This window comes from Sebastes fasciatus, chromosome 6, assembly GCF_043250625.1.
Source record: "Sebastes fasciatus isolate fSebFas1 chromosome 6, fSebFas1.pri, whole genome shotgun sequence".
NCBI lineage: Eukaryota > Metazoa > Chordata > Actinopteri > Perciformes > Sebastidae > Sebastes > Sebastes fasciatus.
In genome coordinates, this window is record NC_133800.1 from 29,103,492 (window position 1) to 29,131,022 (window position 27,531).

Consider the following 27,531-nt stretch of genomic DNA (forward strand, 5'->3'; position numbering starts at 1 on the left):
ACAAGTTGTTTGTGGCTGGGTTTGTTTACTATAGTTCACTGCAGTCATTCTCTGTTTTCTTTACAGTCGTTTGTTAAGGACTATATGATCGGTATTGCGAGGCTTCTTCTTGGTCTGGACACCACGCCTGGCTCTGGGTATCTGTGTGCTGTAAGTAGGAATGTTCGTACTGCTAAGCATTTTTAAGTTTGAGTAAATGAGTTTGTGCTACTTGATTCTCATTCTCTGTCCCCAGATGAAGATCACAGAGGAGGACCTGTGGATCAGGACTTACGGCAGACTCTTCCAGAAGCTTTGTTCCTCCAGCGCTGAGATCCCCATAGGGATCTACCGCACCGAGTCGCACATGTTCTCAACCTCAGAGGCAAGTTCAGTTTGATGCTTAATATCTGAGACCTCACTTTGGGTTTGGCTTCTGGTTGGGCTTTAGCTGAAGCACTACTGCCGCTTTAGCTTCCTTCCATCATTTCCTCATTTTGCGTTTTCTTCATTCCTTCTCCTTTCTCATGGTCTATCTTTTTAAAAATGTTCAAGATGTTCCTTTTTGCTTTGCATTTTTTCTGCTTTCATTGCTCTCTTCCCAAAATGTCTTTCCTTTCTTCATGCCCGTCTCATCTTTCTTTTCTAAATTCAAGATTTTTCTCCATTCTGCCTTCCTCTCTTTGTTTTTTTTAATCTTCCCAACTAGCTGCTTTTAATGCTCAACACTTTATTCTATCAGTGTTCGCTCCGTTATGCATTTTTCTCTTCTATTTGTTTTATGCTAAAGAAAGTAAGGAAATTAACATTTTTCAACAAAAAGTCCCCATTTACTTTCACTATTTTTGTGTGATAAATAAAATAGAAATCAGCTCTAATTAATATTTGGCAGGTTACGTAAGTGGCTAGTATAAGAGACAAACTCACCAGCCACAAACTAGAAATGTACCATTGCTGGCTAGTGTTAATTTCCTACCATTTTAATAGTGAATAACAAAATAGTAAATACACTATATTTACTATTTCATTGGCTGGCCTTTGAGCCTTTGGATGATTATGTTTGCTTTGGATGCCCCCATCTTTCATTGCATCTCTTTTTGTTTGGATGTCTGTTTGTCTGTGTCTTGTTTCAGAGCAAGGACAGTAACGCACAGGTAAGATCCAAAAATGCTTATTTTTAATTTGGATATTTCAGTCAACTGTCACCTTTTTTTTTTTTTATTAAAGCACACAACAATAAAAAATACCATATTGGCATTTTTCTTGCATTTATGAATATGTAAAGCTCATAACCGTCACATCTTGATAATGCAAGCACCTGGAAAATTGCACTTACAAAGGCACTAAAGAAGGAGGTTTGTTTTTATTGTGATACAAACAGGTATTTCTTTAAAAAACAGAACAAAAATACCAAAACAGTCAAGCCTCACAAACCCATTCACACATAGTATCCAGCATTAACATTGCCACCCTGCTTTCACAGTCTCAGATGTCCATCAACATGCAGCAGGGCGAGGAGCATTGTGAACGTGAAGAGTCCTGGAAGGAGAAGAAGGCCCACAGAAACTCCACCACGAGCAACCAGTCGGAGCACCCGCTGCTGAGGAAGAAGAGCATGCAGTGGGCACGGCGGCTGAGCAGGAAGAGCACCAAACCGTCCAGCAGAGCAGAGCGTATCTCGCAGCAGAGACTCAACTTGTACCGACGCTCCGAGCGACAGGAGCTGTCTGAGCTGGTCAAGAATCGCATGAAGCACCTGGGCCTGCCCACCGTGGGATACGGTGAGTGGAACCGCTGATGGCATGAGATTTAGGGAAGTGATAGGCAGTCTTTGCTTTGTTATGAAGAAGTTAATTTAATGCAATAGTTTAAAATATATTACTTATTGTCTAGCAAAGGCTAAATACAGTAAGGGTGGTTATTAACTATTTTTTAATTCAGTTTATTGCGATTTAATCATAATAAGTCATAATGTGCCTGAAAATAAATAATAATGCAAATGATAATGTTTCTTGCAAATTGGAGTCTAAGTTCTATAAACATTTCTTTAAGGCCACCGAAGCAGGAGGCAGAAATAATGTAATTGATTGAGTTAGACCTCAGTGGGTAGAGCCTTAGAATCTCAGCTCTGAGGTGAGACGATGTCGTGACACGTCACCTGTAGCTCGTCAACAGTGTCATGTGATGTGTCAAGCTACAGATTTTAGTTTTTTTAATACAGTATATACTGTATGCCATAAAAAATATATAGAATAGTATATCATCATAGTCACAGTGTAGTATGTCGAAAAATGTCATGAAAAAGTCTTACTATAGTATGTCATAAAAAGTAATGTATAATATGTCGAAAATATACATGATAAAAACTCATAGAATAGTTTGTCAAAAAATATGATAGTTATAGTATATGTCTAAAAATTTTATGAAAAAAATCATAGTATAATATGTTGAAAATCTTTCAAAAAAAAGTCATAGTATAGGATGTAAAAAAATTTATGAAAAAAAAGTCATAGTATGTCGACATTTTTTATAAAAAAAAGTCATAGTATAGTATTTAAAAAAAAGTCATAGTATAGTATGTCGAAAAATGTTCTAAAAAAAAAATCATATAGTATGTCGAAAATGTTTCTCAAAAAAAAAGTCATAGTATAGCATGTCGAAATTTTTTCTAAAAAAGAGTCATAGTAGGTTGTCGAAAAATGTAATGAAAAAAAGTCATAGTATAGTATGTAAAAAAAATTTATAAAGAAAAGTCATAGTATAGTATGTCGAAATTTTTTATAAAAAAATTCATAGTATTGCATGTAAAAAACGTTTATGAAAAAAAGTCTTGGTATAGTATGTCAAACATTTTAATGAAAAAGTCATAGTATAGCATGTCAAAAACTTATGAAAAAAAGTCATAGTATAGTTTGTCGAAATTTTTTTTGAAAAAAAGTCATAATATAGCATGTCGAACATTTTTATGAAAAAAGTCATAGTATAGCATGTCGAAATTTTATTTTAAAAAAAAGTCATATAGCATGTCGAAAATGTTCATGAAAAAACGTCACACTATAGCATGTCGAAATTTTTTTCTGAAAAAAAGTCATACTATAGTATGTTGAAAATTTCCTGAAAAAAAGTCACAGTATCGCATGTCGAAAAATGTATGAAAAAAAGTCAAAGTATAGCATGCCAAAAAAATTTATGAAAAAAAGTCATAGTATAGCATGTCGAATATTTTTCAAAAAAAAAAGTCATAGTATAGCATGTCGAATATTTTTCAAAAAAAAAAGTCATAGTATAGCATGTCGAAAAATGTTTATGAAAAAGTCATAGTATAGTATGTTAAAACATATGAAAAATGACAGTATAGCATGTCAAAAATTGTCATGAAAAAAAGTCATAGTATAATATATCATACAAATCCTATTATAGTACGTTCTAAAAAAGTAATAAGAAGTCATAGTATAATATGTCATTAAAATGTCATAAAGTTAAAGTATGGTATGTCATAAGGATAGAGCTCAGCTGATTCTTTTGCTCTACCCACTCTCAGCCAATTGAATTGTTTCAGCTGTGTTTGAAAAAACTCCAATCTGTGTTCCAGTCATTTAATCTCATCTAACTACCTATTAAGACGCGGTGCTGTGGGTCTTGATAGTTCAGATCATTAACATCACACTACATCATCATGAACTCTCAGAAAACGTCATTCTCTCACATCAGTTTCACACCCATCAAACTCTTCCCCTCCATTGTGCCATCACTCATACACACCACTTCACAGTCACGATCATACCAACATGTGAACACGTCATGCATGGAGATGCAGGAGCACCAAACCTCTCAATTGCATTTGATCATAGACTGCAATTGCCTGCACTCTTTACCTGCTCACTTCTGTACTTTTTATTTTCCTTCTTTAGTTCTTCTCTCCTCCCAGCTTCACGCTTCAAAACAAAAGCAGAATCATGATCCAGATGTTATGATAATTATGTAACGTGTCAATTAAATACATTTTCAGGAAGAACCTCAAAAGCTCAAGATCATCTTATGAACCATGAATGTCAGTGAGGATTACTGCAACAGGATCATAACATGTGACAGATTCTGTGCACACACCATTGCATGGCTTTCTTTGCATCGCTCTCACCTTTTTAGAGGTTATTTTTTGAAACTGCAAATGCATTCGCTGCCTGCCTGATTTTCTTTCTTTTTCTTGTTTTCCCCTCCCTCCTCTGTTCCTCCCCTACTCTCTCTCTCTGACTCTTCTATCTTCCCTCCTTTGGCTTGTAGAGGATGTTTCTAATCTCACTGCGAGCGATGTCATGAATCGAGTAAATCTAGGATATTTGCAAGGTAATTTTTTTGTGCTGTTTTATAACTCATTTTTACAACAATGTGAGTGGTTACGTTCCATCTTGTGGAGAAAGGAATTTGTCCTTTCACCAGCATCCATTGAAGATTAGTGCACTGAATTTATCCACAGAACTAGATATAGACATTTTTTAGAAGATGATTGTTTCCACTCTGATCTTTTTTTGTGGTTGATTATAAAAATTGTAAATGAACAAACTAGGATATTGAAGTTAACAGTGACTGCCGTTGGTTAGAGTTGCAGGACATTTCAGAGCACCCGTATACAGAGGGGACCAGGCCGTCAGGTTAGCTGGTTGATCACAGTACTGCAACTTTACTGCATGAGTGTGTGTGTGTAAGTGTGCGTGTAAGTGTGTGTGTGTGTGTGTGTGTGTTCTGTCAGAACGAGTAGTAGATCAATAGCCAATTTCTCCCTATCTCGCTCCACTATCTCTCTCTCTACCTGGTCTTTTCTGCATTGTGTTCCCGTGAGGTGACGTCCCAAGTGGCTAGAAATACTGCAGGGCATCAGAGTATGGCTTAAAGAGTGGAGCGGAACGCATTATGTCTGTGGATGGAAGGTTAGATGTAGAAATATAATATATTTATTATATATATTTATATATATATATATATAAAGAGTAATGTGTATCAGAGGTGTCCTGATGTAGAAAATAAAGAACTGTAGCTCGTCTGTTATTTTCATACAGTATATCAAGACACCTCAAAGTGTATTATCACACTTATACCATGGCCATTTAACCACTGGTAAAAAAGGTTTCTTAAGGTTTTGTTTAGTTAGTTTAAAGCATGGTTTGATCTAGTTTGGCTAGTTTAGACTTAACTAGTATTGTTGCTGTGATTGCCTGCAGTTTAATATACTGTAGCTGGTGCACTAATTTAGAGTGGTGGTTCACCCACAGAGTGTAATCCAGCACGTAAGTTTGGAACATTATTTATCCTTCAGGACAAGCTAGTATGATATAGTTGGTTCCAATGGGTTCCTTAGGTTTTCTAGTTTCATATGATACCAGCATCTTCACTCTAGCTTTTAAATTGAGCCCGCTACAACTTCAAAATCGCAAGTTGCGTTATTGCGTTAAAGAAATTAGTGGCGTTAAGTCGAATTTGCGTTAACGTGTTATTATTGTGTTAATTTTGACAACCCTAATACGTACATTTGCATATTTGCCCACTCCCATGTTGATAAGAGTATTAAATACTTGACAAATCTCCCTTTAAGGTACATTTTGAACAGATAAAAAAATTTGAGATTAATTTGCAATTTGTTGATTAGTCCCACCCACGTTAGTTTTGGGCAAAAAGAAACTGCTATGATTGAGACACATCACGTCAACCTCTCCTCAATCAGTCACTTCACAACGCAGAATCGAGTATTCATCAAAGCCGTGTAATAAGCGTGTTTAACTAAATAGGCCTGAAGTATTTCAGTTGAAAAGTTTTAGAATTTAAATAGTTCCAATGGTAGTAAGCATATGTTTAATCTGTGTTATGATTATATGTATGAGGGGGTCCATGGAAAATGTTCTCCCCTGGCCCCAAAACGTTTGAGATAAAGATAAAGGCTTACCTTTTTTTGTCTGTGGCCATGGTATAATCCATATTTAATACACTGAGTAGTCTGAAGAAAAAAAAAAAATGTGGATTAGAGAGGAAAACAAAACACACATAAATCCTGCAAACATCTTTTCTCACCACTTACTGATGATTTGTTAGTATTATAGAATAAAGACTCCAGCAGCAGGTTGACCTCTTCCACTCTCACACTCCCAATGTGTTCTGCTTCACTCTCAGTTTGGTTCAAGTCGCTCTGCGTTTGGTCCAGTCTGACGGATGCTGGAGCATGTCTCTCTGTGTCTGTGTGTCACTCTGGGTGGTGGGGGTTGTGGGGGCTGAGTGTCGTCCGTTGGCATGGCAACCTGCCGCCTTGGTCCAGTGTGGAATGCGCAGGAGGTAAAAAAAGAAAAAAGAATGCGATGGAGATCGACTTGTTGCGTAGCCACGGAGGCCGTCTGCATGCTGGCTCCGTTCTGACGCTGCGCATGGAGTGCTGTTTCAGTCAGCAGGCAGCATGGGCCTCCCCTTGTTCCACAAAGTGCCCTGTCAGTAACGGTTAGACCTTCTCTCTCTTCCACCACGCCTGGCTTTATAAAGGGCCACAAGCAGGTGGGTTGTCATGGAGACACATGTGCCCTCCTTTCCCTTCCTCCGTCCATCACGTAACGCAAGTAGGAGCCGCCGCCAGAGAGCACTCAACACGCATACAGACAGACACTAATAACACACACACATTGACACACACACTGACACACACACACACAGTACTATGAGTCATCAGGGGAATGAATGTTAAAGTCAGTTTCCTCTTATTGATTCTTGATCAAATATAAGACCTCGGTAGTGCTAAACAGTTTCCACGATTAAATAAACTATATTGTGGAAGCAATATAAGATTATTGTTGCAACTGTTAATGTTTACTGTTTATATAATAAATATTTAATGTAGAAACAATTTACAACTAACTGTATGAAGAAAACCAGAAGAGTTTTAAATTAGTGGTTCTCAAAGTTTCCCCCTTTGGAGGAATGACCATTTTTCACACCTGTGAACTAAGTTTAATTACCTATCAATTTACCATTTATAAATGATGGTGATTAAGTGTTACTGAACATTTTAAACAAATCTAAGGGATCCATATCAAGACTTTTTGTTAATGTTATGTGTGTGTATATATAAAGAAAAAATTGCTATCTGCTGATATGTCTATCAGATTAAATCTCCAAATATCTATTTCAGTATTGATAGGGCTATAGTCAAAATACTAATTGAATGAACGGCGGAATTTGTTTGTTAATTCAGCTATTTATTTCTCTTAAAAAACAGTATTGTCGGCTTGATTTATAAATCCCTCTACTGGTATAGGTTAGTGCAATTTTAAAAGTAGTTCAATTGTAATTGTTAACAGTTGTAACAATCATCTCTTCGGTTAACAGCTGATACTGTACGTGGGTCACTCCGCCTTCATCCTCACTGAAAGGTTGAAAAGGAGGGAGTCTGATATTTCCAGTGGTTAGACGGCTCATTACCTGGCTGATGTTCTGTATAATGGAGGAGGACGAGGGAGGGCTCCAGAGCAGCTCTGAACGTCTCCTCTGTCTCTTTTTCCAGACGAGATGAACGACCACCAGAACACGCTGTCCTACGTCCTCATTAATCCTCCTCCCGACACCATGCTGGAGCTCAACGACATTGTGTAAGAAGAACCTCACTTTTTCTTTATGTTGTTATTGAATGCAACCGGCCGTATCATGGAGCCTCAGTGGGCGCCTTCAGTCGTACAAACAGAAGAAGTCAAGCGTACGATGAAGACTTAAATCCATACTTACCGGTCGATGCTGCCAGATGATGTTGATTTTTGTCTTCACAGGTACATTATCCGGTCCGACCCGCTGGCCCACATGCCAGAGGACTCCCAGGTGGGACAGGCCCGCAGCTCCAGACAACGGCAGGACTTTGGCACGGAGACGAGAGACGAGACTCACCTCTGAAACTCCCCTCACAGTCCTCGACACCCTCACACCTTAACCTCCGAGCCCTCGCCCGGGGCCGACGGAGCATGTTTGTCTCACCACAGATGAAGGCTTGTCTCGGGGCCAAAAACAGCAGTCCATAGTGAATGTCCATTATGTGTCTCTCAGCCTCAGATCAGAAGTATTCCACATTTATCAAAGACGGCCCTGAGAGACCTGCTGTTTCCCCCACTGAGCTGCTACAGGAGGACGCATGAAGAGTGCCTCGCCATCGACCCCCCCCCCCGACTCCCATCGCACACCTTCTGTACTCGCACACGTCACCCTCGCACCAGGCACAGGAAACGGCTCTCCCTCCTTTCCAACCAAAGGACATTTGATGGATGTTTGCGAGAGGTCTTTAAGGAGGTTTATGTGCACACCAGGATATCAAATCATTTCACTCAGGGGTGAAGTTGCCCTTGTGCCACGACTTCCTCTTCGCCGGTTTCTGCCTAAACTCACAAAGAACTGACTCTCGGGGCAACTGCACCCTCCGCCACATCTTAACAGTCGTGTTTTTCTACAAGTAAATGCTCTGAATTTCTAACAATTCAAGCATTTACCGTGAAATTACAGTACATGTGCACTTTTTCTTAATTTATTACAAATGTCTGTTTGTTTTTTTGTCGGTTTCTAATCAGACAAGGTTTTCATTTTCTTTATGAGCACAAACTTTTTTACGACATCTGTGAATATACACACTGTAGTTTATCAGCCATATTAGAGTTATCAGCATTTCTCTCTTTGTTGTGTTGTTTTAGACAGATTTCTTTTCTTTTTTTTTTGTGGTTATTGTTGAATAATGAATATTGTTAATTTATTTCACTATTATAAGTGTCGTAAATCATATCTGCTATACAGTATGTGCCATTTTATTTGTTTACTCTATTGCTTTGTAAATATCTTATGTGCCATTTGCATCTGTTTTGTGATTATATATCAGTATTATTTTTTATTTTAGAGCCTGACCGGGGCCGATATTATCAGCTAATTTTAGTTTATCAAAGATACGTCAGGCTGAAGGCTGAAAAGATAAAAACAAAAATCTAATATTTCTATATTTATATTTCAAGTTTGCCCACAACACGTTCTACTTCATTTAATGTCTATTTAGAGTCGTATTTTTCGTAGCTGAACTTGAGCATATTCATGTTTTATTAGTGTTATGTTTTGACACGTTTTTTGTATTCAAACGTAAAATGTACGACTTGTCGGTAAATATCTTGGTCACAACAATTTCATAACCAGATTTAAAGGAATAGATTGAAATGTTGGGATATAACTTTGTGAAAAATAGCAAATAAGCTTAAGGCCTTTACACACCGGGGAGTGATGAATAAACACCAAGAAAATAGGAAATATTAATTTGCCTGCGAATATTCCGATTCAAAACTATTCATACCGGCAGCGATGTGAATTTGTGACAGTTGCAGCACTTTTTCAATAACTATTTTGAATAGTTTCACGCAGGCAGAGGACCAACTACCAGAGAGAGACCCGGAGTAGCATCTGGTAGTCTGTCTGAGGTAAATTGTTGTCAAGCCTAAACTACCGTGAGCTATTTTGAGTTTCTTTTCAGCAAAGTGAGAGTGAATTTGACGCCGGTTAGCAGTTACTCAGTGCATATGTCTAGGGCTTTTATTGTGAAAGGTAAGAACGTAAGAGTTGATCTGGTCTGCGCTGCTGTATGTGTACGTTTTGAATATGTCCGTTCTGCATAACATGATTGGTTGATGCTTTTATTTGCATTTGCATATCAGAAAAAATTATCTTGTTCCGGAAAAAAAGTTACTTTGCCGCCGCATAATATTCACGGTCTATGTGAAAGTATTCACGATAAAAACAACAGTTCAACGAATTAATCGCACGAAGAAAAACGCCCCCGATGTGTGAAAGCCTTTAGATGAGAAGCTCGACGAGAGTGGTATCAATCTTCTCCTCTAACTCTCAGAAAGAAAGCGAATAAGCGTATATTCCAGATTGTCAAACTATTACTTTAAAGTATTATCAGAAATATTTGTTAAAATACAAATGTATCAAATTCAAAAACCCCAGTATCAGTCAGGTTCTAGTGTTTTTATTGATTTACTCTTTTCACCTTTAACTCGTTGACGTCGGTAAATATTCATTCATATCGTGATCCTCCAGTTTCATAACTCTTAAACGAGTAGCAGAATCGTTTTGCACAGACGGCGACGGGCACAGTCAAGTCCATTTCTATCATGTAATGTTTCTAAATATTTGGAACGTACTTGAGCTCAAAACAAAAGTGCTCCCCCTCTCCAAATTGTACAGGCCACACCTTGTGTGTAAGGCAGTATTTAACCTTGATTTATGTAACGTTTTGTTTATGATCACTGTAAATAGTAACTTTATATATCGTTTGCCGTTTTTGTTCTTTTTGTTTCGGTCTCTTCTGTGTGATAAGAAGTGAAAGAGGACTTGAACTATTTTTGCACTAAGCTCTGCGGGGGGGGGACGTGTGGAGCATTACGGCATGACCCTTTAATCTGAATCCGTGCAACGCGGTGGACAGTATTCAACCATTCCTGTGAAGCAAAGAAGTCAAACGTGCGGGACTCATGCGTTTTGTTGTTTTGATTTTACCCTGCAGATGTTTGAAAGGCGGATTTTGGTGCCATTTTTATTTATCTGTTAAAGAATTATGAAGTGAAAGTATTGATGAAGAAGTAATCTCAGATGGATTTGTTTTTTCTCTTTGCCAATTTTTTGTTTTGCAAAAAGATCTTTGCTCAGCGGGCCCCTCACAAGTGTCAGTTTACAGGACAGGAGAGCTGAGGAGTGAAAGCGCGAGTGACCACGACGGAAGATACGATCGGTGTGCCGAACCATTCATTTAACGTCTTCCTCGGTCCTCACTCTTAAAAGAAAAATCTTAACACTCCACTAAAGAGTTCACTTCAGATCTCCTACTGTCCATACTTACAAATACCACAAGGGGCATGTTAACACTAAACAGCATGTTTTGATATAAAAGCTTGCCAAGAACGAAACATTTTGTACATTTAGTGGGATGTTCCCATGGCTAGAGAAAACACATAATCTAATAAGTCAACTGCTTGCAAGTTGGAGCCATTATTTGATACTGTGTATTTATATGAATGGAACATGCATGTTGTGTCCAGGTGTTATCAAAAAGCCTACGTATTCTGTTTACCTCCACTTTATGTTTTTAAGTCATTGTCAAAAAGGGGTTGATCCATTTTGTACTATTTCTTATGAGAAGCGAGTGTACTTCTCCACGTATAAAATATGAACAAATAAATGCTGCATGCAGCCAGATACTATGAACGAAAAGACTTTTTTATTTCATCTCAACACAACAACTTGATGAATGTGGGGACAAACACGTGTATTTAAATGTGTCATTTAATTTGATTAGAGTGCTATTATTTGAGTAGTATTGACTTTATCTCACAATTACAGTGTAACAAAGATTAAACTTAAACTGCAACAGCATTTAAAGTAAATTATTTTCTTTCAGGAATAGAGTGCTGCAGGAATGAGTCCTAAAACCTGGAAATGAGTTAGCATTTTAGCACTTCGGTTACCTCGTCTGGAAGTCAATGGGTTTTTAGTTAGAAGCCTGAAATACGGTCTGTGGTTAACACAAGCTGAAGAGATTTTAACGTTTTGTTCTACGATATAAAATACGTCAGTAAATATCTCACTCGTGAATTTTGAAGCCTTTATGTCTTGCTAACAAGTGGCTAAATGAGACGACATCACGCCGACTCGTCCTCCTTTACAGCCTCGTTGTGTATACTCGCGTTCATGCGACCGTTATATAGTTTGTTTATAGCCTAACGTTAGCTTTTCAATTCTGGAGATTGCATTCACGCTTCCAAAATCATAAAAGTGGTGTTCATTTGTGAAGATTATCTTGCTGAACAAAACGTGTAAGTATCATAAACGTGTGTTCTCCACAGAGCTTATTTTCTGCAATAATCTAAAGACCTAATGGAAAATCTCATTGGCTTTTTGTCGAGGGGAAACAGGGCGATGCTAACTTCCTGGTTGGCCTAAAAAAATACGTCATCCATGGAGCACTCTATAGTTCGACATTTTAGGAAATGCACTTATTTTCTTTCTCGCTGAATTAGATGAGAAGATGTCGTTTAGTAGTCTCATTTAGCCACTTGTTAGCAACCGCCTTTTAAAAACATGTAAAAGCTTAAATTCACGAGTGGGGTATTTACTGACGTATCGTAGAACAAAATGTTACAATCTGTTAAACTTGTGTTAACCACAGACCTTATTTCAGGCATCTGACCAAAAACCCATTGACTTCCAGACGTGGGAACTCATTTCCAGGTTTTAGGACTCATTCCTGCAGCACTCCATTTGCCCTACTTTATGGAAGTGCCATACTAAATCACTGGACTGTCCCTTTAATGGTCAGATCGATCTCCTCATCTAACTCTCACCAAGAAAACGAATAAGCATATTTCCCAAAATGTCGAACTGTTCCTTTAAGTGTTGACATTTTTAACTGCAGCAGGTAAAATAAGTAATGTGACTTTAACTTTAAGGGTGACAGAATAAAACTACAATATTTAGTGTCTTTAAACTTTGAGTGAATCTCTTTCTAAACTCCTTCGGTACCTCTGTCCGGACACCGCTGCCTCTTGACTTGCATCTTCTTCCACCTCTCTCTGGTCCAGCGGCCGTTGTTCTGCACCACTTCATGCAGCAGGTCCAAGGCGTACTCGTTGCCTGACAGCAGTGTCTCATCATCGGGCGAGACGCCACCAGAGGGAGCCTTTGAGCCGGTCTGTCTGCTCGTCACAACTCGCTTTGGCTCGTTCCTCTGTTCTGTCTTGTTGCTGCTCTTCTTGTGTGCAGGATTTTCTGCAGATTTCAGGTCCTGGTTCAGATTTTGGGTCCGTCTCACACTGGAAGGGTCCTGGATCGTCTCCTCTTCCTTCTTTAGCTGCTCCTCTGGCCTTGTGTCAGTGTGGGTAAGAGCCTCACTGAGAAAAGTGCTCTTGTCATTTGGGTTTGAGGTCTGAAACTTCATGTGAGCTACAGTCATTTTTAGGGGATCTTCAATTTGAATTTTCTCAATGTCATCTCCCTTTTGGTCCGAACCAGAGGGATGCTCCTCTTTCTTCACCTCATCTTGAAACTTTGGTGTCCAAACAGTGAAGACATCAGACTCCTCCTCCTCCTCCTTCATTTTACATCTCGCCCGCCACTGAACTGCAGTCGAAGGCCAGGTGGAGATCCTCCCCAGAACTTTTCCCGTCTGTGATCTTTGACCTGAACCGTCAGTGGACTGTTTGTTGAAATCATCAGGGCTGGGTTTATTCTGGTTTGTACCGATGCTCAGATAAGGCACAGCGTCAGCGTTGACAGAAACATGGTGGGAGTTTTCGTCTAGATTTCTACCAACATCCGTCTCAACTCTTCCATCTACTTCAGTTTCATCTCCCAGTTTCTGCTCTCCTTCATCTCGATTTTCTGCCTGTTTTGACTGAGCCTCAGTCTCAGTTTGTAAAGTCACTTTATCTTTCACAGGGGCACAAAAAGGAGACATTAAGAGAATAGCATTAGCTGACTTAGCTCTGACTCCAGTGAAGGATCTCCTCCATCCCATCTCTGAGTCCCAGTGATTGTTCTCTGTTTTCTCCTCAGAGCGTCCTGGAGACGGAGCACGACTGGATCTGCCGTCCTCTTTCAACTCATTCCTCTTTTCTTCAGGCATCACGGTTTTGCTGTTGCGTTTCCTCCGACGCAGCACCGCCAGGAAACACGCCACGAACAGGAGCAAAGACAGAACCACTGTAGAGAAGCACATTGTTAGAGGAAACATACGTTTTTAAGCATCTTATAATGTTTTTCAGCACAGAAACATGCAAAACAAAGACTAAACATACCGATCACGACAACGAGCATGCAGACAATATTTGTATCCGACGATGGTCGTGATGTCACACAGGTTTCTGGAGGGAAAAACAGACACATTAAGCACAAATTATATAAAAGGTTAAAACATCAAAAGATGAGAAGAACCAGACATACTGGTTGTTCCAGTGGGTGTAGATTCAGTAGATGTAGTAGATGTAGTAGATGAAGTGCTGGGCAGGTCAGAGGGTTTAGGATGGACAGAGATCTGCGTCACTGATGGAGGTGATGTCACGTTAGCTGCTAAAGGAAAAAACAAACAGACAAATTAGAGAGATAGAAACCTGCTCAAGCTGCACAGTCTTCTAAATGTGTTATTTTAATAACAGAAAATGTTTTTTTAAAATGTATTAATGGCTCATTCTAAGATAACAAAAACACGATTGTTATTTTCAGGTGATTAAACACTAAAGAAAACATCCTTATTATTTTATTCCATTTCTGCCAACAGATCCCCCTTAATGTTACACACTGGTCCTTTAACATACAGTCATAATATTAAGAGAAGTAAGATGCAATTTTGGGGGAAAAGTAATAAAGAGGAATAAAAAATATTACTAAATATTTTGTATGAATTATTATGAAAAGAGGGATATATTACAACGAACAGTGGGCCACAGTGCAAATAACAAAAGAACACAGAAGAAATGATGCATGAGAATAAAAACTCTCTAAATGACCACATGGTGGTGCTAGCCACAAAAAAACTCATTTGTTTCTTACTTTCTAATACCATCCATCTGGTACTTTTTGCAATATCCTGCTTAGTAACAGACAATTAACCTCAATCATATGTATGTAATGAGTTGCAAATATTCTAGTTTAAGGGCCACAGGAAAAATGAAAAAAGATTTCAAGAATAAATATGAAATATTTTGAGAAAGTAGATAGTTATTTTGAGAAGAGTCATAATAATCTGTGAATTTTATTACTCTGTCGTAGTGAAAAAGTGAGATTAGTCAGTTTTTGTGTGTCAAATGGGGGGGTGTGGATCACCTGAAGTTACAGGTTTCACAACAACGGGCACCTCGTTATCAGAGGTTTAATGATTTTAAAATTAAATCACCATACAAGTTTTTTCTCTCAGGTTTTGTCCCTAATAATAATAATATGTCATAATAGTCTAATTTATTGGTAAAGAAATTTAAATATGAACAAAACGTACCAGCGTTTAAAGTAGGCGTAGTGACCGGTGTGAGGATGTCAGAGGGTTTGGGTTGGACAGAGGTTTTTGTCTCTGATGGTGGTAGTGCTGAAGGTGTTGCTATAGAGAACAACACACATACTCAGCACAAATTTAATTAAAACTCTGATGGTAACTACTTTATAAAACAGAAACTGGGATAAGAAGAACCACTGTACCAGTGAGTGAGGACATTAGTATGGGTGCATCTGTGGGTTTGGGTTGGACAGAGGTTTTTGTCTCTGACGGTGGTCGTGCTGGAGGTGTTGCTAGAGAGAACAACACAGATACTCAGCACAAATTTAATTAAAACTCTGATGGTAACTAATTTTAAAAAACAGAAACTGGGACAAGAAGAACCACATGTACTGTACCAGTGTGTGAGGACATTATTATGGGTGCATCAGTGGGTTTGGGTTGGACGGAGGTTTTTGATGTTGGTCGTGACGGAGGTGTTGTCACAACTTTTGCTTGAGGGAACAACAGAGATACTAATTTTTTTTACAGCTAGTGGGTTATTGTTGTGAAATAAACCCTGACAGGTTGATGCAAATAAGCACTAATAATATGTGTAAGGAGCAGCAAATATCCTGATTGTGATGGTGAAGAATTTCAAGTATCAAACAGAAACTGAGAAGATGTACCAGATGTGGATGCAGGGCCTGCTGTGAGGATGTCAGTGGGTTTGGGGCGGACGGTTTGCGTCCCTGACGGTGGTCTTGATGGAAGTGACGTCACGCACACCGACACGTTCCACACAGGTAGACCCCTCAGAGATGGAGGACTCTCACAGGTCGTCTCCATCTGTCGGTCCAGCAGAGATCTGCTTCGTAGATCTGAGAAGAGAAGCAGCTTTAGGTTTCTACAATGACTTATTCGTCTATATTTAACTATTTCACAAACCATTTAGGAAGTCGACAAAGTCCTCAACGCCACAGGAACAGTCCCAGGGGTTCCCATCTAGTCTGATCCGGGCGGATCTGAGAGACCTGAAGACTTGAGGCGAGACCCGAGTCATCCTGTTCCCAGACAAGTCCAACTCAGCCAAGATGGCGAGGGAGCTAAAACTATTTAGGGCAATACTTGTGATCCTGTTCTTACTCAGTCGGAGTGTTGTGAGATTATTGAGCCCGTTAAGCATGAACTCACTCAGAACTTCTATTTGGTTTTCTGTGACAATGAGCTCGCTGAGGACATCAGGCCGACCAAACCAGTTTGGGTTGATCTCTTTCAGCAAGTTCTGGTGTAAACTGAGATTTCTGAGGTTCTGGAAAGAACTGAAGGCCCCTTCAGCGATCCCTGTGACGCCGGCGTCTTCGATCCTGAGTCTGGTTACAGAGGCGAGGTTGTCGCTGCGTAACACGGTGGAGTTTATCTCCCCGACGTTCTTCAGAATCATCAACAGAGATGAATAACCAGGGCTGAAAGCTAAGAGCACAGTAGTTAGTCAACCGCAACACAACAGCAGTTTTAACATGAATCAGCTGCATTCAGTAAATTACAGACCCCTTTTTTAAAATACACTTTATTGATTCTATTGGAGGAGAAAAAATGGCTACAGTAACAATGCAAATATAAAACTAGAATGGCACTCGGAGAGCGCATACCTCCGCCAAGGTGCCTGACTTTAAAAACAGATCACAGCTCACAGCTGGCGGTACCGTGAGGTGGTCGGCTTATTATCTGCGGATGTCTCTCTCATTCAGCAGGCTTGTTATGTCTGTATAACGTTACACTACATTGTCTCGCATCCCGTCATCTACCGCTTTTTTCTTTCTCAGCAGCTCCCGCACCTCGATGTCTCGCCACACATCCACACACGTTTCTCTCTGCTCTCAGAAGGAGGCAGGGTCACGCGTCATCAACGCAACATCAGTTACACTGTGCATGCGTCATACCCTGTGGTCTTAATGCTCAGGCTTATCGGATTTCTTAAAAAAATTCCTGAATCCGGATCGCCACCCAAATCTAATGGATTGTTCATTGTGCTACACAGCACCCCTCTAAAAAATTCTATTCAAATCCATCACGAACTTTTGGATTACCTTTTGGTAAGGGCCTTGAAGGAGGTAATAAGTGCAATAAAGGTGTAGTGTGTCGGATCTGGCATCATCTAGCGGTGAGGTTGCAGGTTGCAACCAGCTGAAATTTCTCCCGTGTGCCAAGCGTGTAGGAGAACTACGGTGGCCGACAGGAAAATGTGAAATGTCTGTTTCTAGAGCCTCTAGAGAATTTGTTTTGTTCGTTCTGGGCTCCTGGAGAAACAGGAGCTTCACGGCCGGCTCTGTGAAGAGGACCTGCTCTGTATGTAACGAAGGGAACGAAAACACAACAATTCTTATTTTCAGGTGATTATACACTAAAGCCAAATTCACACTACATGACTTTCAAAGTCGTCAGATCGCTGTACTGTTCACACTACACAACTTGCTGTCATGTAATCGGGAGCCTTTGAGTCGTTGTGGATTTCACACTAGATGACTGACCGCCGACAAGAGGTCACACAAGATCTTTCACCGGGAGGAATCCCGGATGTTTTTTTCACGAAAACGCACGCGAGAAATACACGGTAAATGACGCGATAACATATGCGAGACACTTTGCTGATGTGTTGTTGTTGTTGTTGTTGGCATACGTTCACAAAATAGCCTGTTTCCACACTCTTCTTTTACTATTTATTCCTCTAGGTGCAACAACAACTTTGCTCCGTGTTGCAAATGCAACACATACAGTAAGTGTTACAGGCGACCTCTCCTCCCCCAGGTTTCCCCTCAACTCGTGTCTCAAGCGCTCATTGGCTGTAGCTTGTGGCCAGAGTCCCCAACAGTTTTAGGGGAAAAGTAATATTGGAAGAAAAATATATTACCAAATATTTTGTATGAAACATTATGAAAAGAGGAATATATTACAACAAACAATGGGCCTTTTACTACATTGTATGTTTTGTACAAAATTTGGTGAAGACATTTTTCGAACATTTTGCATAAAATATAGTGGAGAATTTGTTGAGTAAGAAATGGGCAGGGGCTATGCCAACAGAGTTGTCTTGAATGAAGGAATACAAAATAAAAAATAAAACAAAATTTGGCTCCTCCATGTCTTTTAAGACATGCAATACTGTATATAACATACAATATAACCAGTGCAAATAAGTAAATAGAAAATGTTGAGAAGTGGGATCTATTAAGTGTGTTAAATATCATTGACAGAATAGTATAAATAAGAATTAAATACAAGCTGTGATAAGAAAGACATCTACATCAGAGGACATTTTATTAAAGGCTAATATAAGTCCTCACCAGGTGGTATCTCGACACAGATCAAAATTTGTCCATCTCCGGTACAAGAACGGCACAAACGCACATTTAGCAGCATCAAAACGAGACCAGCAACAACTGTGGAGACACAGACGAATCAGATTAGAATATCTCATCATTTCCTACATGTTATATGAGCGTGGACGTGCACTTACCGTTCATGGTGACCGATCTGATCGACGCTTGGTGCATATCTGGGGTGACGAGTCAGGAGGTCTTGTGATGACCTGAACTAGCAGGTGTGAAAAAGGAAACACAGTTGCCATGGTAGAGCAGAGTTTGCCATGGTTATGAGCGCCGGCGTTGAGGCGCTGAAGCCGCTGTTCCAGTTGGGTGGTAGAGTGTGAGACAGTCAGCACCACCAGGGGAGGTCTGAAGACGCTTCGACTACTTAGACTGCTTAAATTATGAAACCCGGTGTCATGTTGGAGGACACATTTTGGTTTGCTTCTTTGCTTTGACAAGATCCGTGCAACCCTGTGACGTTAGTGTGAACTCATACATGGGAAGAAAAATAAACATTTCAGTGAAAAGATGCAGCGCTGCCTCTAGGGTGACCAGGTGTCCCACTTTACGAGGGACTGCTCAGCATTTGTATCCCTTGTCCCACATATTGAGACGATGTCCCACGTTTTCATTTGCTGTCGTTTTAAAAGTCACACCACTGCAGGACAGACGCTTTTTAAAAATCTGGCTTTTATCCAATGGCTGTGAAGAAAGCAGGGAAGGCCGTCATCACAGGGCTCAAACTGCGCACACGTGAGTCAAGTGCAGGTTAATGTCTCACCTTCTTTGCTACGCTACGCCCAACGGAGACAATTGCGAGTCACCGCAAAGTCACAATATACGCAGATTTAGGCGGAATATGATGGAAACTACCACAAAGAAAAGGAAGAGCAGCTACAACAAAGACTGTGACACTACTTTATAGTATTTATAAGCTGGTGGAAGGCGATTCTTAGAGGTTTTTGTGAAATTTGCCAGTTATTTTTCAATTTCACACACGGGAGGAATACGACATGAAGCGACACAGTTCATGTGAGTCTCACAAGAAACGTGTGGCCCAAAAAGAGATGTGCCGATCTACGGATGCATTCGGGTAAAGCATAGAGATGTTACAAGATAAGGGGCAGAATAGACGACCTCTCAGCCTTGGTAACGTGTCCCACATTGTCCAACACAAACATACTCTTCGTCCCACATCTGGTTTGTTGAGATCCGATCACTCTAGTCGCCTCTTGTGAAAGAAAGTGAAAAACAAAAAAAACATTGTTGGTGAGCTGTCGCGTAAAGATTTAAAAATCAGTGTGGTGCCTAAAACTAGGAAAACAAAAGAAACAGTGGAGTCTCACAAATGGACAAAACAAGCCATGAGAAAAGAATAAAAATGAAAAATGTGACTTTTATTCACTTGAAAATGTATTCTGTTTCAGTGCTTCCATTTTTTGAAAATAAATAGATGGCATGGGATCAAAGATAAAAATCAACAAGGATGAAATAGTACACTAGTGTAACAAAACAACGGTGACCAAATGCCAATACAATCTTTTAGTTAACATAGAAACACACTGGCATACAATTTAAGGATCTGCCACCTCCTCCTCCTCCTCCACCCAAAAACAAATCAATATGCAGCAAATGAGAAATCAAGTATTCGGTTGTTTTTGGAGACAGCAGTAGTATCATATCAGCGGAGATCCTTTAGCTTTAAACGTCAGTATTAAATCTTAGCGTTTGGTTTAGTTTTAAACAATTTTACGCACAACAGCAGTGTTATCAATTAGTTCTTATGCCCATTCAAAAGGTAACAACAGACAGAAAGTAAAGTGCTCGTGCAACACTTCTGGTTGTTCTCGAGGCCAACAAACGGTTATTAAAAAAGCACTTTGATTTTTTTCTTTAAAAGACAGAGAGAAGAGAGAGACGACGTGGCAGTGTTCGTCAACACCTTGGAGGAATGTTCTTTAATGTTGGTACATAACTGAACCACAATCCCCCGTCCCCCGACACAGAAACCCCTTTTGTGAATATATCAAATACCGTCATTCGAAGCGGTTACAGAGCGGCACGAAAAACACCCTTCACAACAAGAGTGCGAGTGCCGCTCTCGTGGTTAAAGACGGGACGACAGGCCGACAAAAACACTCAGGGAGGGAAAGGAGGGAGAGAGGGGAGTTACATTGCATGAAAGAAGCCGTCGACAAGTGTTCATGAGTGCACCTTTATACAGGACAATTCAAGAGTGCCCAGTGGAGAGAGAGAAAAACACAACTAAGCTCTAAACATCAGAGAATTCCCGTTATGATGAAAACACATAACATCAGATCAGACTCTATACCACGTTGCTTTAATCATAATAAAAGTGAGAAAAAAAAGCTGAAACAAAACAAAAAAAAGCATCATTTCTGTACCAAAACATTTCATTCCCCCTCCTGACACCCTCAAGAAAAAAGGATGTTTTGACAAATAAAAGTATTTAAAATGACCGTTAATTTTTTTTTTTTTTGCTATACACATATCCAGTGCTACACGATCAGCGTCTAAGTTTAAAAAGCGGTTGAATAAATAGACGATAGTACCACGATGCGTGAAAGGCCAACAGATGTCTGAGGGGGAGACGCGACGAGCTCCCCCCCGTGACAAAAAGAAGAAGACAGTTCAGAGCAGCAGGTTTGTTTTGGAGATCCCTGGTGAGGCAAAATCGGCAATGCCAGCCTGATTCGACAGATTCGACAGTCCACGCAGGAAGAGATTGTTGTTTCGTTGGGACAGCAGAGCAGTCCGACAGTCCTAAAGGGGTTGTACAAAGGTCCCTTTGCTTCGGATTTTCTGAAAACAAGCGACATAAATGTCCCCCTCCTTTTTGTCCAAATTCGTCCGAAGGAGAAGGAAGGACTTTAGTGCTGCAGCTGAGCTCTCGACCATGACAGTGCTGAACTAATAAATACTTCATGTAAAAATGAACATCCACCACGTATGAGAGACGGAGAGAAAATAAAAAAGAAATGCCACATGCTTTGTTCGTGGTCGTCGTAGAAAAAACCGAGCCGGACCAAAAGAAACCCGAACAGATCGCACTGAGATCACAGGGAGAAGAAGCTAATTCAGCCGGCATTCCTCTTTTTGTTGCAAGCACCAGCCGTCAGACCACCTGTGACAAACACACATACACACACATACCTTTTCCCTTGTTTGTGCCTGGGGGCACCTACAGAGGGCCACAGGTCCTTAAGTGCGACCTCTCCCCGAGCAGGTTTCCAGGCCGAGCATGGCGGTGAGCATCAATGCATTCAATTCAGGAAACAAGCAAGATGGCGATAAGATGATTCGGATGATAAAGAGGGTTTTAAAATCTGCTATTTTCCGCTTTTCTTTGGCATAGCACCTCTCTTGATCTGCCACAGGTGGTTGTGAATGGTCAGGGCGTCCACGCTGACTGACACAGTCTTGGCAGGGATGACGGTGAACTGCTTCCGGTCGGAGCTGTACTTGTACAGCTTGTCGATCATCTTCTTGGTGATGCTCTTGGGTCCCGTTCCCGTCAGCTTCTGTATCTCCTCCGTGTCGGGGAAGTAGGAGTAGAGCGCCCGGAACTGGCAGCCGCCGTCACGAAACAGGATCATCAGGTGGTTGGACTCGCACTTGTCCAACTCCTAGTGGGGACGGAGGTTAAACACAAGTCAGAAAACTGTTAATATGGCGCTGATGTATATTACACTGAGTTCGTCGGTCCATAGGTGCAAAGCTGCTGGTTCAAATCCCAGAAAAGCAGAAAAAAAGAGACTTTTCCCCTAAAAAAAATGGAGAAACATCTTATATTCGAAGACATCTACATGTTCACAGATGCAGATATACTTTTGAAAAGAGTGACTACCTGCTCGTGTTGTGTATAACGTGGTGTTTTTAGTCTTGATGTAGTGTGTGCTGGAGTTAGTCAACCTCAAATGTGTCATGTTACAAGTTTTGACGTTATTTATTTATTTATATCGTAGCGTTTTTAACGGCAATTTCTAGTATCGATATACCGAGCAACACTAGTCTGGCGGAGCACTGACCTCTAGGATCTGGTTCTTCTGTGGCTCGTTGACTTTGCCAGCCAGACAGCAGTGAGCGATTGCATTATGGATGATTGGCTTGTTCGACTTGGCGCTGGGCTCCTTGAATAGTTTGGGACCTAAAGGAGAAAAGCCAGTTAGATCACACAAGTGTTACGTAACACATAACGAGACAGGAAATAATCAGACAGACGACTATAAATCCACTGCAGCTGACAAGTGTATGTCATGCGCCAGTCGCGTTGGCAGGTAGCCACCATCCAATTATTGTGTTCTGAAAATTATGACATCTGTCACAGTAAAAACTGACAAGCCTTTGTTGTGTACTAACATTGAACTTTTCCCCACTGTTATCACAGAGACATGTCTGATAATTGCTGAGAAAAAAAAAACAACCTAATAAAATGTGTGCACTTACCAGTATATTCAGCCATGGAGGCGATGGAAGACGCAGTGGAGCCGTTGTCCCAGTCTCGTTCTGCAGTTCGACTGTTGTTACGACTGCCTGGAAACGACTCCACAGAGTCACAGCTGGAGGACATAATGAAAAGGAGGTACAGCGTGAACAATAAGATAAACAGAAAATACTATAAATACTGCAGACATGAACAATACACAGAATATTCTTGAGCACAAGCTCACAAGGAAGCAAAACAAAACTGACCGCTGGGAGCCAGCCCCTCCAGAGTTGACGCTGTCGGCTTCGTTGGTTGCAGCGGAGGCCAGGGACAGACTGGAGCCTGACTGGGCGTTGCTCAGGTTGTCAGCTGTGTGAAACAGAGAGGACACTTTCTGTTATTTTGTAAAAATTACAATGTGACTTTAGAAACAACTGCTAAATACACAGTCTCGGATATCCTGTTGTGTGTGGGGAACCCAGAGGACAGCCGATGACGCAGTCAGGTGGGAAAGAACGATAGCAAATTGGGAAACAAGCTGACTGAAGAAGGAAGGACAACAATGTGTGAAGCATAAAGTAGTAGTAAGATGGACCTCAGGAATGGAGGACCAACTTGTTGATTTGTTTATTTAACGTGTCTCCATGACTTCATCCGTTATTTTTATTTTCTCTTCATGAATGTTCAGTACGAAAACTAACATCATTAATTCTTCCTTCCCGTCGTCCGCCATGTTTGTTTACACTAAAAGTCACGTTTGATCGCGAGACATTTTTCGAGATTTCCGTTCAAGTCAACACTCTTGTTGTTCATGTAAGGAATCTGTTAGCGTGTGGTGTGCCGTTTTGGCCAAATCATTGCTCTTCACACACTACAGGAGCAAAACTGTTCAATTTAACATGTCGTCATGTGTGGGGTCTCTCACATTTTGGGCCAGCTGTTAGATGTCAACGCATCTCACCATCAGTTTAGTTACTAGACGACCGCCTGAACGATAGAAAAACTTAAATATATAGCATTTGCTGCGTGAAATACCATCTCTTCTTTTCTCCGCAAGTTTATTTTTTTATTTCAAATAATTGTTCATTTTTATGATGTTACTGGTGGAAGTCTTTGTTTCAGGCGGGGTGGCCCAACATCACTATAAAACACGAGAAATATTTGACTATATTTGTTTGTTGGGTAGGTAATTGATATTCAATTTTGGTATTCGGATATTCATTATTGTTTTTTTAACTCACTTGGGATTACAAACATGCATAAAACACACCAAACCTTTTGGAAAATGCTTCTTATTCAATAACAAATAATACAAACAACAATACTGTAGAACAACATCCTTAAAAATGAATGCCTTTCTAATTAAACCGAAAGACGTGCTGCAGTGCTATGTGGAAATACTTGCAGTACAATAGAAAATGAGTGGCAGTCAGCCGGTGTGCCCCACAGCTCATTTGGAGGAAACAAAAGATGCACACCGTACTGAGATATGTCAAACTAATTGATGTCACAATCTTACGTGTGGAAGAAGAGCACTTGGAGAGAGTATCGCTGGAGGATTCCTCTCTGAAAACAGACTTGGGTCTGTGGGACTTGGGCTTGGCTTTGGGGGTTTTGGGCTTCACGAGTCCTTGTTCCTCGAATATCTCCTGCTGCTTCCTCCGCAGATAGTCCTGCTTTATCAGCTCCCGCCGGGTCTTCTCCTCTTCTTTACGCAAGCGGTCCTCCTCGGCCTTTCGTCTGATTTTCAAAACCAAACCACCAGTGTTAGCATTTTTTTTGGAGGAATGACATTTAGATCTTACGCTCATGTTAGTAAAGTAAGTTACCTGGCTTCGTCTCGTTTCAGCTCCGAATCAGATTCTAGTTGTTGTTTACGGACTCGAGCCTCCTCGGCTTTCTTCTGCTGCTTCAGCAAGAACGCTGCTCTCTTCTTAGCAAGCTCATCCTCCGCCTTCTGCTCATCCTACAACATGGAAACATTAAACTTTCATTCACTGCCGACATGAACGACTCGACTGATGATCAGAAAACATTATCAATGATAACAATTTATAGAATCATCGTCACTGCAATAAAAACTAAATTAAATAAATAAATAAATATATCCATTTTCATGCAAAGGCATTACCTTGAAGAAGAAGCCCATGACTGACTTCTGCCCGTCTGTCGTCGTGTCCTCAGCAGCGTCCTCTTCCCCGGGGGCTTTCAGCTCCGACAGATCGACCTCGATCAGTTGGGATTTGTTGCGCTGCACCTCGTCGGATGGTATATTTTCTTTCCCTGAACCATCTGAAGAGTTGAGCTCAGACTCTCTCAGGGTGCTGGACAGGCACACGTCAAAGGACACTTCTGGGGAAGCCAAAGCCTTTAGGTCCACTCGGGTCGGCAGGCGCACATTCGCCTCGTCGTGAAGGCGGAAGTTAGCGCTTCGAATGTGGCCGGAGCCTGGCCTGTCGATTGTCTCTCCTGCTGTGGGGGTCCTGGGGCTGTCGGGCTGGTCGGTCCTGGGGGACCTGCCCCCAGCTGACTGCCTTAGGTGTTGTAATGTCTCTGACCCACTCTGGGTGGGGGTGAGGGTCCTGGAGCCCTGCCGGTTCGGCTCCTTGGATATCTTTAGGTCTGATGGTTTGGACCTGGAGCTCCGGCCTGAGCTCAGCTTCGGGGGTTTCCTGTTGGGAGTGGTGCCGGTGGTGGAGAGGTGCTCCACAAAGTGAAAGCTTGCCTTTGAGTCACTGTTTTTGTCGCTGGTTACAGGAGGAGGTGGAGTGGCACCAGAGGGGGACTGTACATTCTGTTTCATCAACATCTCCTGCTGCAGCGACAGCTGCATCATCTGTTGCTGGATGCTGCCGATGGCATCGTTCAACAGATCGATGGAGCGGCTGCACTCATTCAGGTCCAACTCTTCTTCTGGATGGGAGCTTCCGCTGGTCCCTTTCTTGTCTGCTTCTAAGGCTTCCGCCACTGCTTTGTCCCCTCTGAGGGCGTCAACACACAAATCATCTTTACTTGATGGTGCTTTCAGCCCACGGTGCTCCTCTTTAGAGATGTCAGCTTTAAGTGGATTTGGTAATGTGTCACTCTTGCCTCCACCTTTCTTCACGATGTGCAGGAAGGCTGCCTTTCCCAGCTTCTGCCTCTGCCTCGCCGACAGCACTTCCATCTTCTTCTTCTGGTGCTCAATGGCACGTCGTTTCTCCTCCAGCTGCATACGGAGCTGGACTATCTCAGAGGCCAGCACATTAGAACCACCGCTACCATCGCCTGTACGAATGCATCCTCCCAACGGTGAGGAGGGGCTCTGGTCCCTTTTAAGCCTCCAGGATGAAGCCAGGGGCCCGCTGCTCTCTGATCCATCTGGAGTGGTCCTTTGGGAGCTGGAGGCACTGGAGCGGAGGTCGTGGTTGCTACCGAAGCGCTGCTGCTGGGCTTTGCGCTCAGCGAAGGAGGTCATGCGCACGCTGCCGCTGGCCATGCTGCTGGCCTGGGAGTGACCGCTGAGACAGGGGCTAGAGCGACCGCTGCCACCATTCATGTCTTTGTCCTCATGCTCTTTCACATTCATGTCCTCTTGGAGTTTGGCTGATTCTTCATCATCTTCCTCAAAGGCTTTCCTGGGGCAGTTGGGGTCTTTAGTGGTAATGGCTTCATCCAGATCCTCTTCTTCTTCATCCAGGTCTTCAAGCTCAGCGTCCACGCCCTGACCGGACTTTGGTTCTTCAGAATCTGAATGAAGGTAGAAACCCCCAGCTGGCTCTCTGGATGAGGGGTCCACACTGCTGGTAACAGTGGGGCAGAAATCTGCCTGACCCTGTTGAGGCTCTTCTGACGAGCCTGCCTCCTCACCCGGAGGAGTAAAGGTTTGGTTCAAGCTGTGGGGAGCTTTCCTACGAACGGCCGATGTAGCTCCATCTCCTCGGTGTAGAGAGCCCCTCCCTGAAGAGTGGGGCCCCTCACCACTCTCCTCCTCCTTGTTTAGACATACAGACTTCTCTTTAGCTGTTTTGATCAGGGAAGGCATCAGTGGTTCTAAGTAAAAGCTATCTGGTTCAGGTTTGGACTCAGTGGAAGGTTTGGGTCCCACTGTGGCAGTTGCTTGCGTCCCGTCAACCCGTTTGGGGACGACGGGACCATCAGTCCTGGCAAATGCCACCACAGTTTCTTCCTCGTCCTCAATGTTGACATTGCCCAGGAGGCTGTGGCCGTTGACTCGGCGCAGTGCAGCCTGTAAAGGCTGGTGGACAGATGTCTGGTGCTTGGGTGTGACGTTGACGACATTGGACGCCAGGCTGTCCTTACTTATGGAGCGAGCCAGACTCACGCTGTCGCCAGAAGCGACGTCTGCATCGCTGTCTGTGGCTGAGTGAAACATGTAGGGGTTCAGTGTGGACATCGGTCTGCAGAAGGAGTACATGGAAGAAATCTCACTTGTAAAGTCAGCATGATATACAGCTTACAGTATATGGAATTTCTATACTTTCTACATACGTTTCACTTAAATTCTAATTATATTCTTAAGGCAAATTTTTACCACTCTGATAGAGCTACTAGTTCATGGCAAATAAAAAAAATGTTTTCCACATATGATATCTGGTCAGACTATGCCTCATAAAAATAAAGCATCGAGCAAAGAAGCCAAATTGGATACAGGTGCAGGATTAACAATCAATTAACTTACTAATCACTGCAGCTCTGCAAGTATATTAAAAGTATATTATTGTACATGCTTA

The 27,531-nt window shown here is 41.6% G+C and overlaps 3 protein-coding genes across 28 annotated transcripts in view; 1 reads left to right on the forward strand and 2 right to left on the reverse strand.

Annotated features, from left to right (window-relative positions):
• The window catches only part of kcnt1b (potassium sodium-activated channel subfamily T member 1b), a 117,592-nt gene extending 106,372 nt beyond the window's left edge, over positions 1 to 11,220 (forward strand). For 7 of the 20 annotated variants that reach the window (XM_074639031.1, XM_074639033.1, XM_074639035.1 and 4 more), the window contains 9 exons: positions 67 to 150; positions 236 to 364; positions 1,113 to 1,133; positions 1,463 to 1,760; positions 4,261 to 4,323; positions 4,578 to 4,628; positions 6,499 to 6,510; positions 7,514 to 7,598; positions 7,773 to 11,220. In XM_074639031.1, the coding sequence (XP_074495132.1) occupies positions 67 to 150; positions 236 to 364; positions 1,113 to 1,133; positions 1,463 to 1,760; positions 4,261 to 4,323; positions 4,578 to 4,628; positions 6,499 to 6,510; positions 7,514 to 7,598; positions 7,773 to 7,893 (864 nt within the window). In that variant the 3' untranslated portion in view covers positions 7,894 to 11,220. The other 13 variants (XM_074639039.1, XM_074639041.1, XM_074639049.1 and 10 more) reach the window with 8 other exon arrangements.
• Positions 11,221 to 12,327: 1,107 nt separating this feature from the next.
• Positions 12,328 to 18,899, reverse strand: LOC141769702 (uncharacterized). 4 transcript variants are annotated; one of them, XM_074639052.1, is made up of 9 exons: positions 18,501 to 18,899; positions 18,328 to 18,423; positions 15,932 to 16,456; positions 15,673 to 15,864; positions 15,403 to 15,498; positions 15,011 to 15,109; positions 13,963 to 14,085; positions 13,818 to 13,883; positions 12,328 to 13,722 (listed from the first exon to the last, which is right to left on the reverse strand). In XM_074639052.1, the coding sequence occupies exons 1-9, from the start codon at positions 18,535 to 18,537 to the stop codon at positions 12,527 to 12,529; spliced, it is 2,430 nt and encodes an 809-aa protein (XP_074495153.1). In that variant the 5' UTR covers positions 18,538 to 18,899; the 3' UTR covers positions 12,328 to 12,526. The 4 variants fall into 4 exon arrangements, with proteins under 4 accessions (XP_074495153.1, XP_074495152.1, XP_074495155.1 ...); XM_074639051.1 differs by having other exon boundaries at positions 13,963 to 14,088; positions 18,501 to 18,897; XM_074639054.1 differs by lacking the exons at positions 15,011 to 15,109; positions 15,403 to 15,498 and having other exon boundaries at positions 18,501 to 18,897.
• Positions 18,900 to 19,727: 828 nt separating this feature from the next.
• camsap1b (calmodulin regulated spectrin-associated protein 1b) overlaps positions 19,728 to 27,531 on the reverse strand; it is a 28,300-nt gene continuing 20,496 nt past the window's right edge. For all 4 annotated transcript variants that reach the window (XM_074639030.1, XM_074639028.1, XM_074639029.1 and 1 more), the window contains 7 exons: positions 24,930 to 27,198; positions 24,628 to 24,764; positions 24,318 to 24,538; positions 23,065 to 23,167; positions 22,819 to 22,931; positions 22,401 to 22,519; positions 19,728 to 21,998 (listed from right to left, as the gene is read on the reverse strand). In XM_074639030.1, the coding sequence (XP_074495131.1) occupies positions 21,702 to 21,998; positions 22,401 to 22,519; positions 22,819 to 22,931; positions 23,065 to 23,167; positions 24,318 to 24,538; positions 24,628 to 24,764; positions 24,930 to 27,198 (3,259 nt within the window). In that variant the 3' untranslated portion in view covers positions 19,728 to 21,701. The remainder of the gene's footprint in view (positions 21,999 to 22,400; positions 22,520 to 22,818; positions 22,932 to 23,064; positions 23,168 to 24,317; positions 24,539 to 24,627; positions 24,765 to 24,929; positions 27,199 to 27,531) is intronic.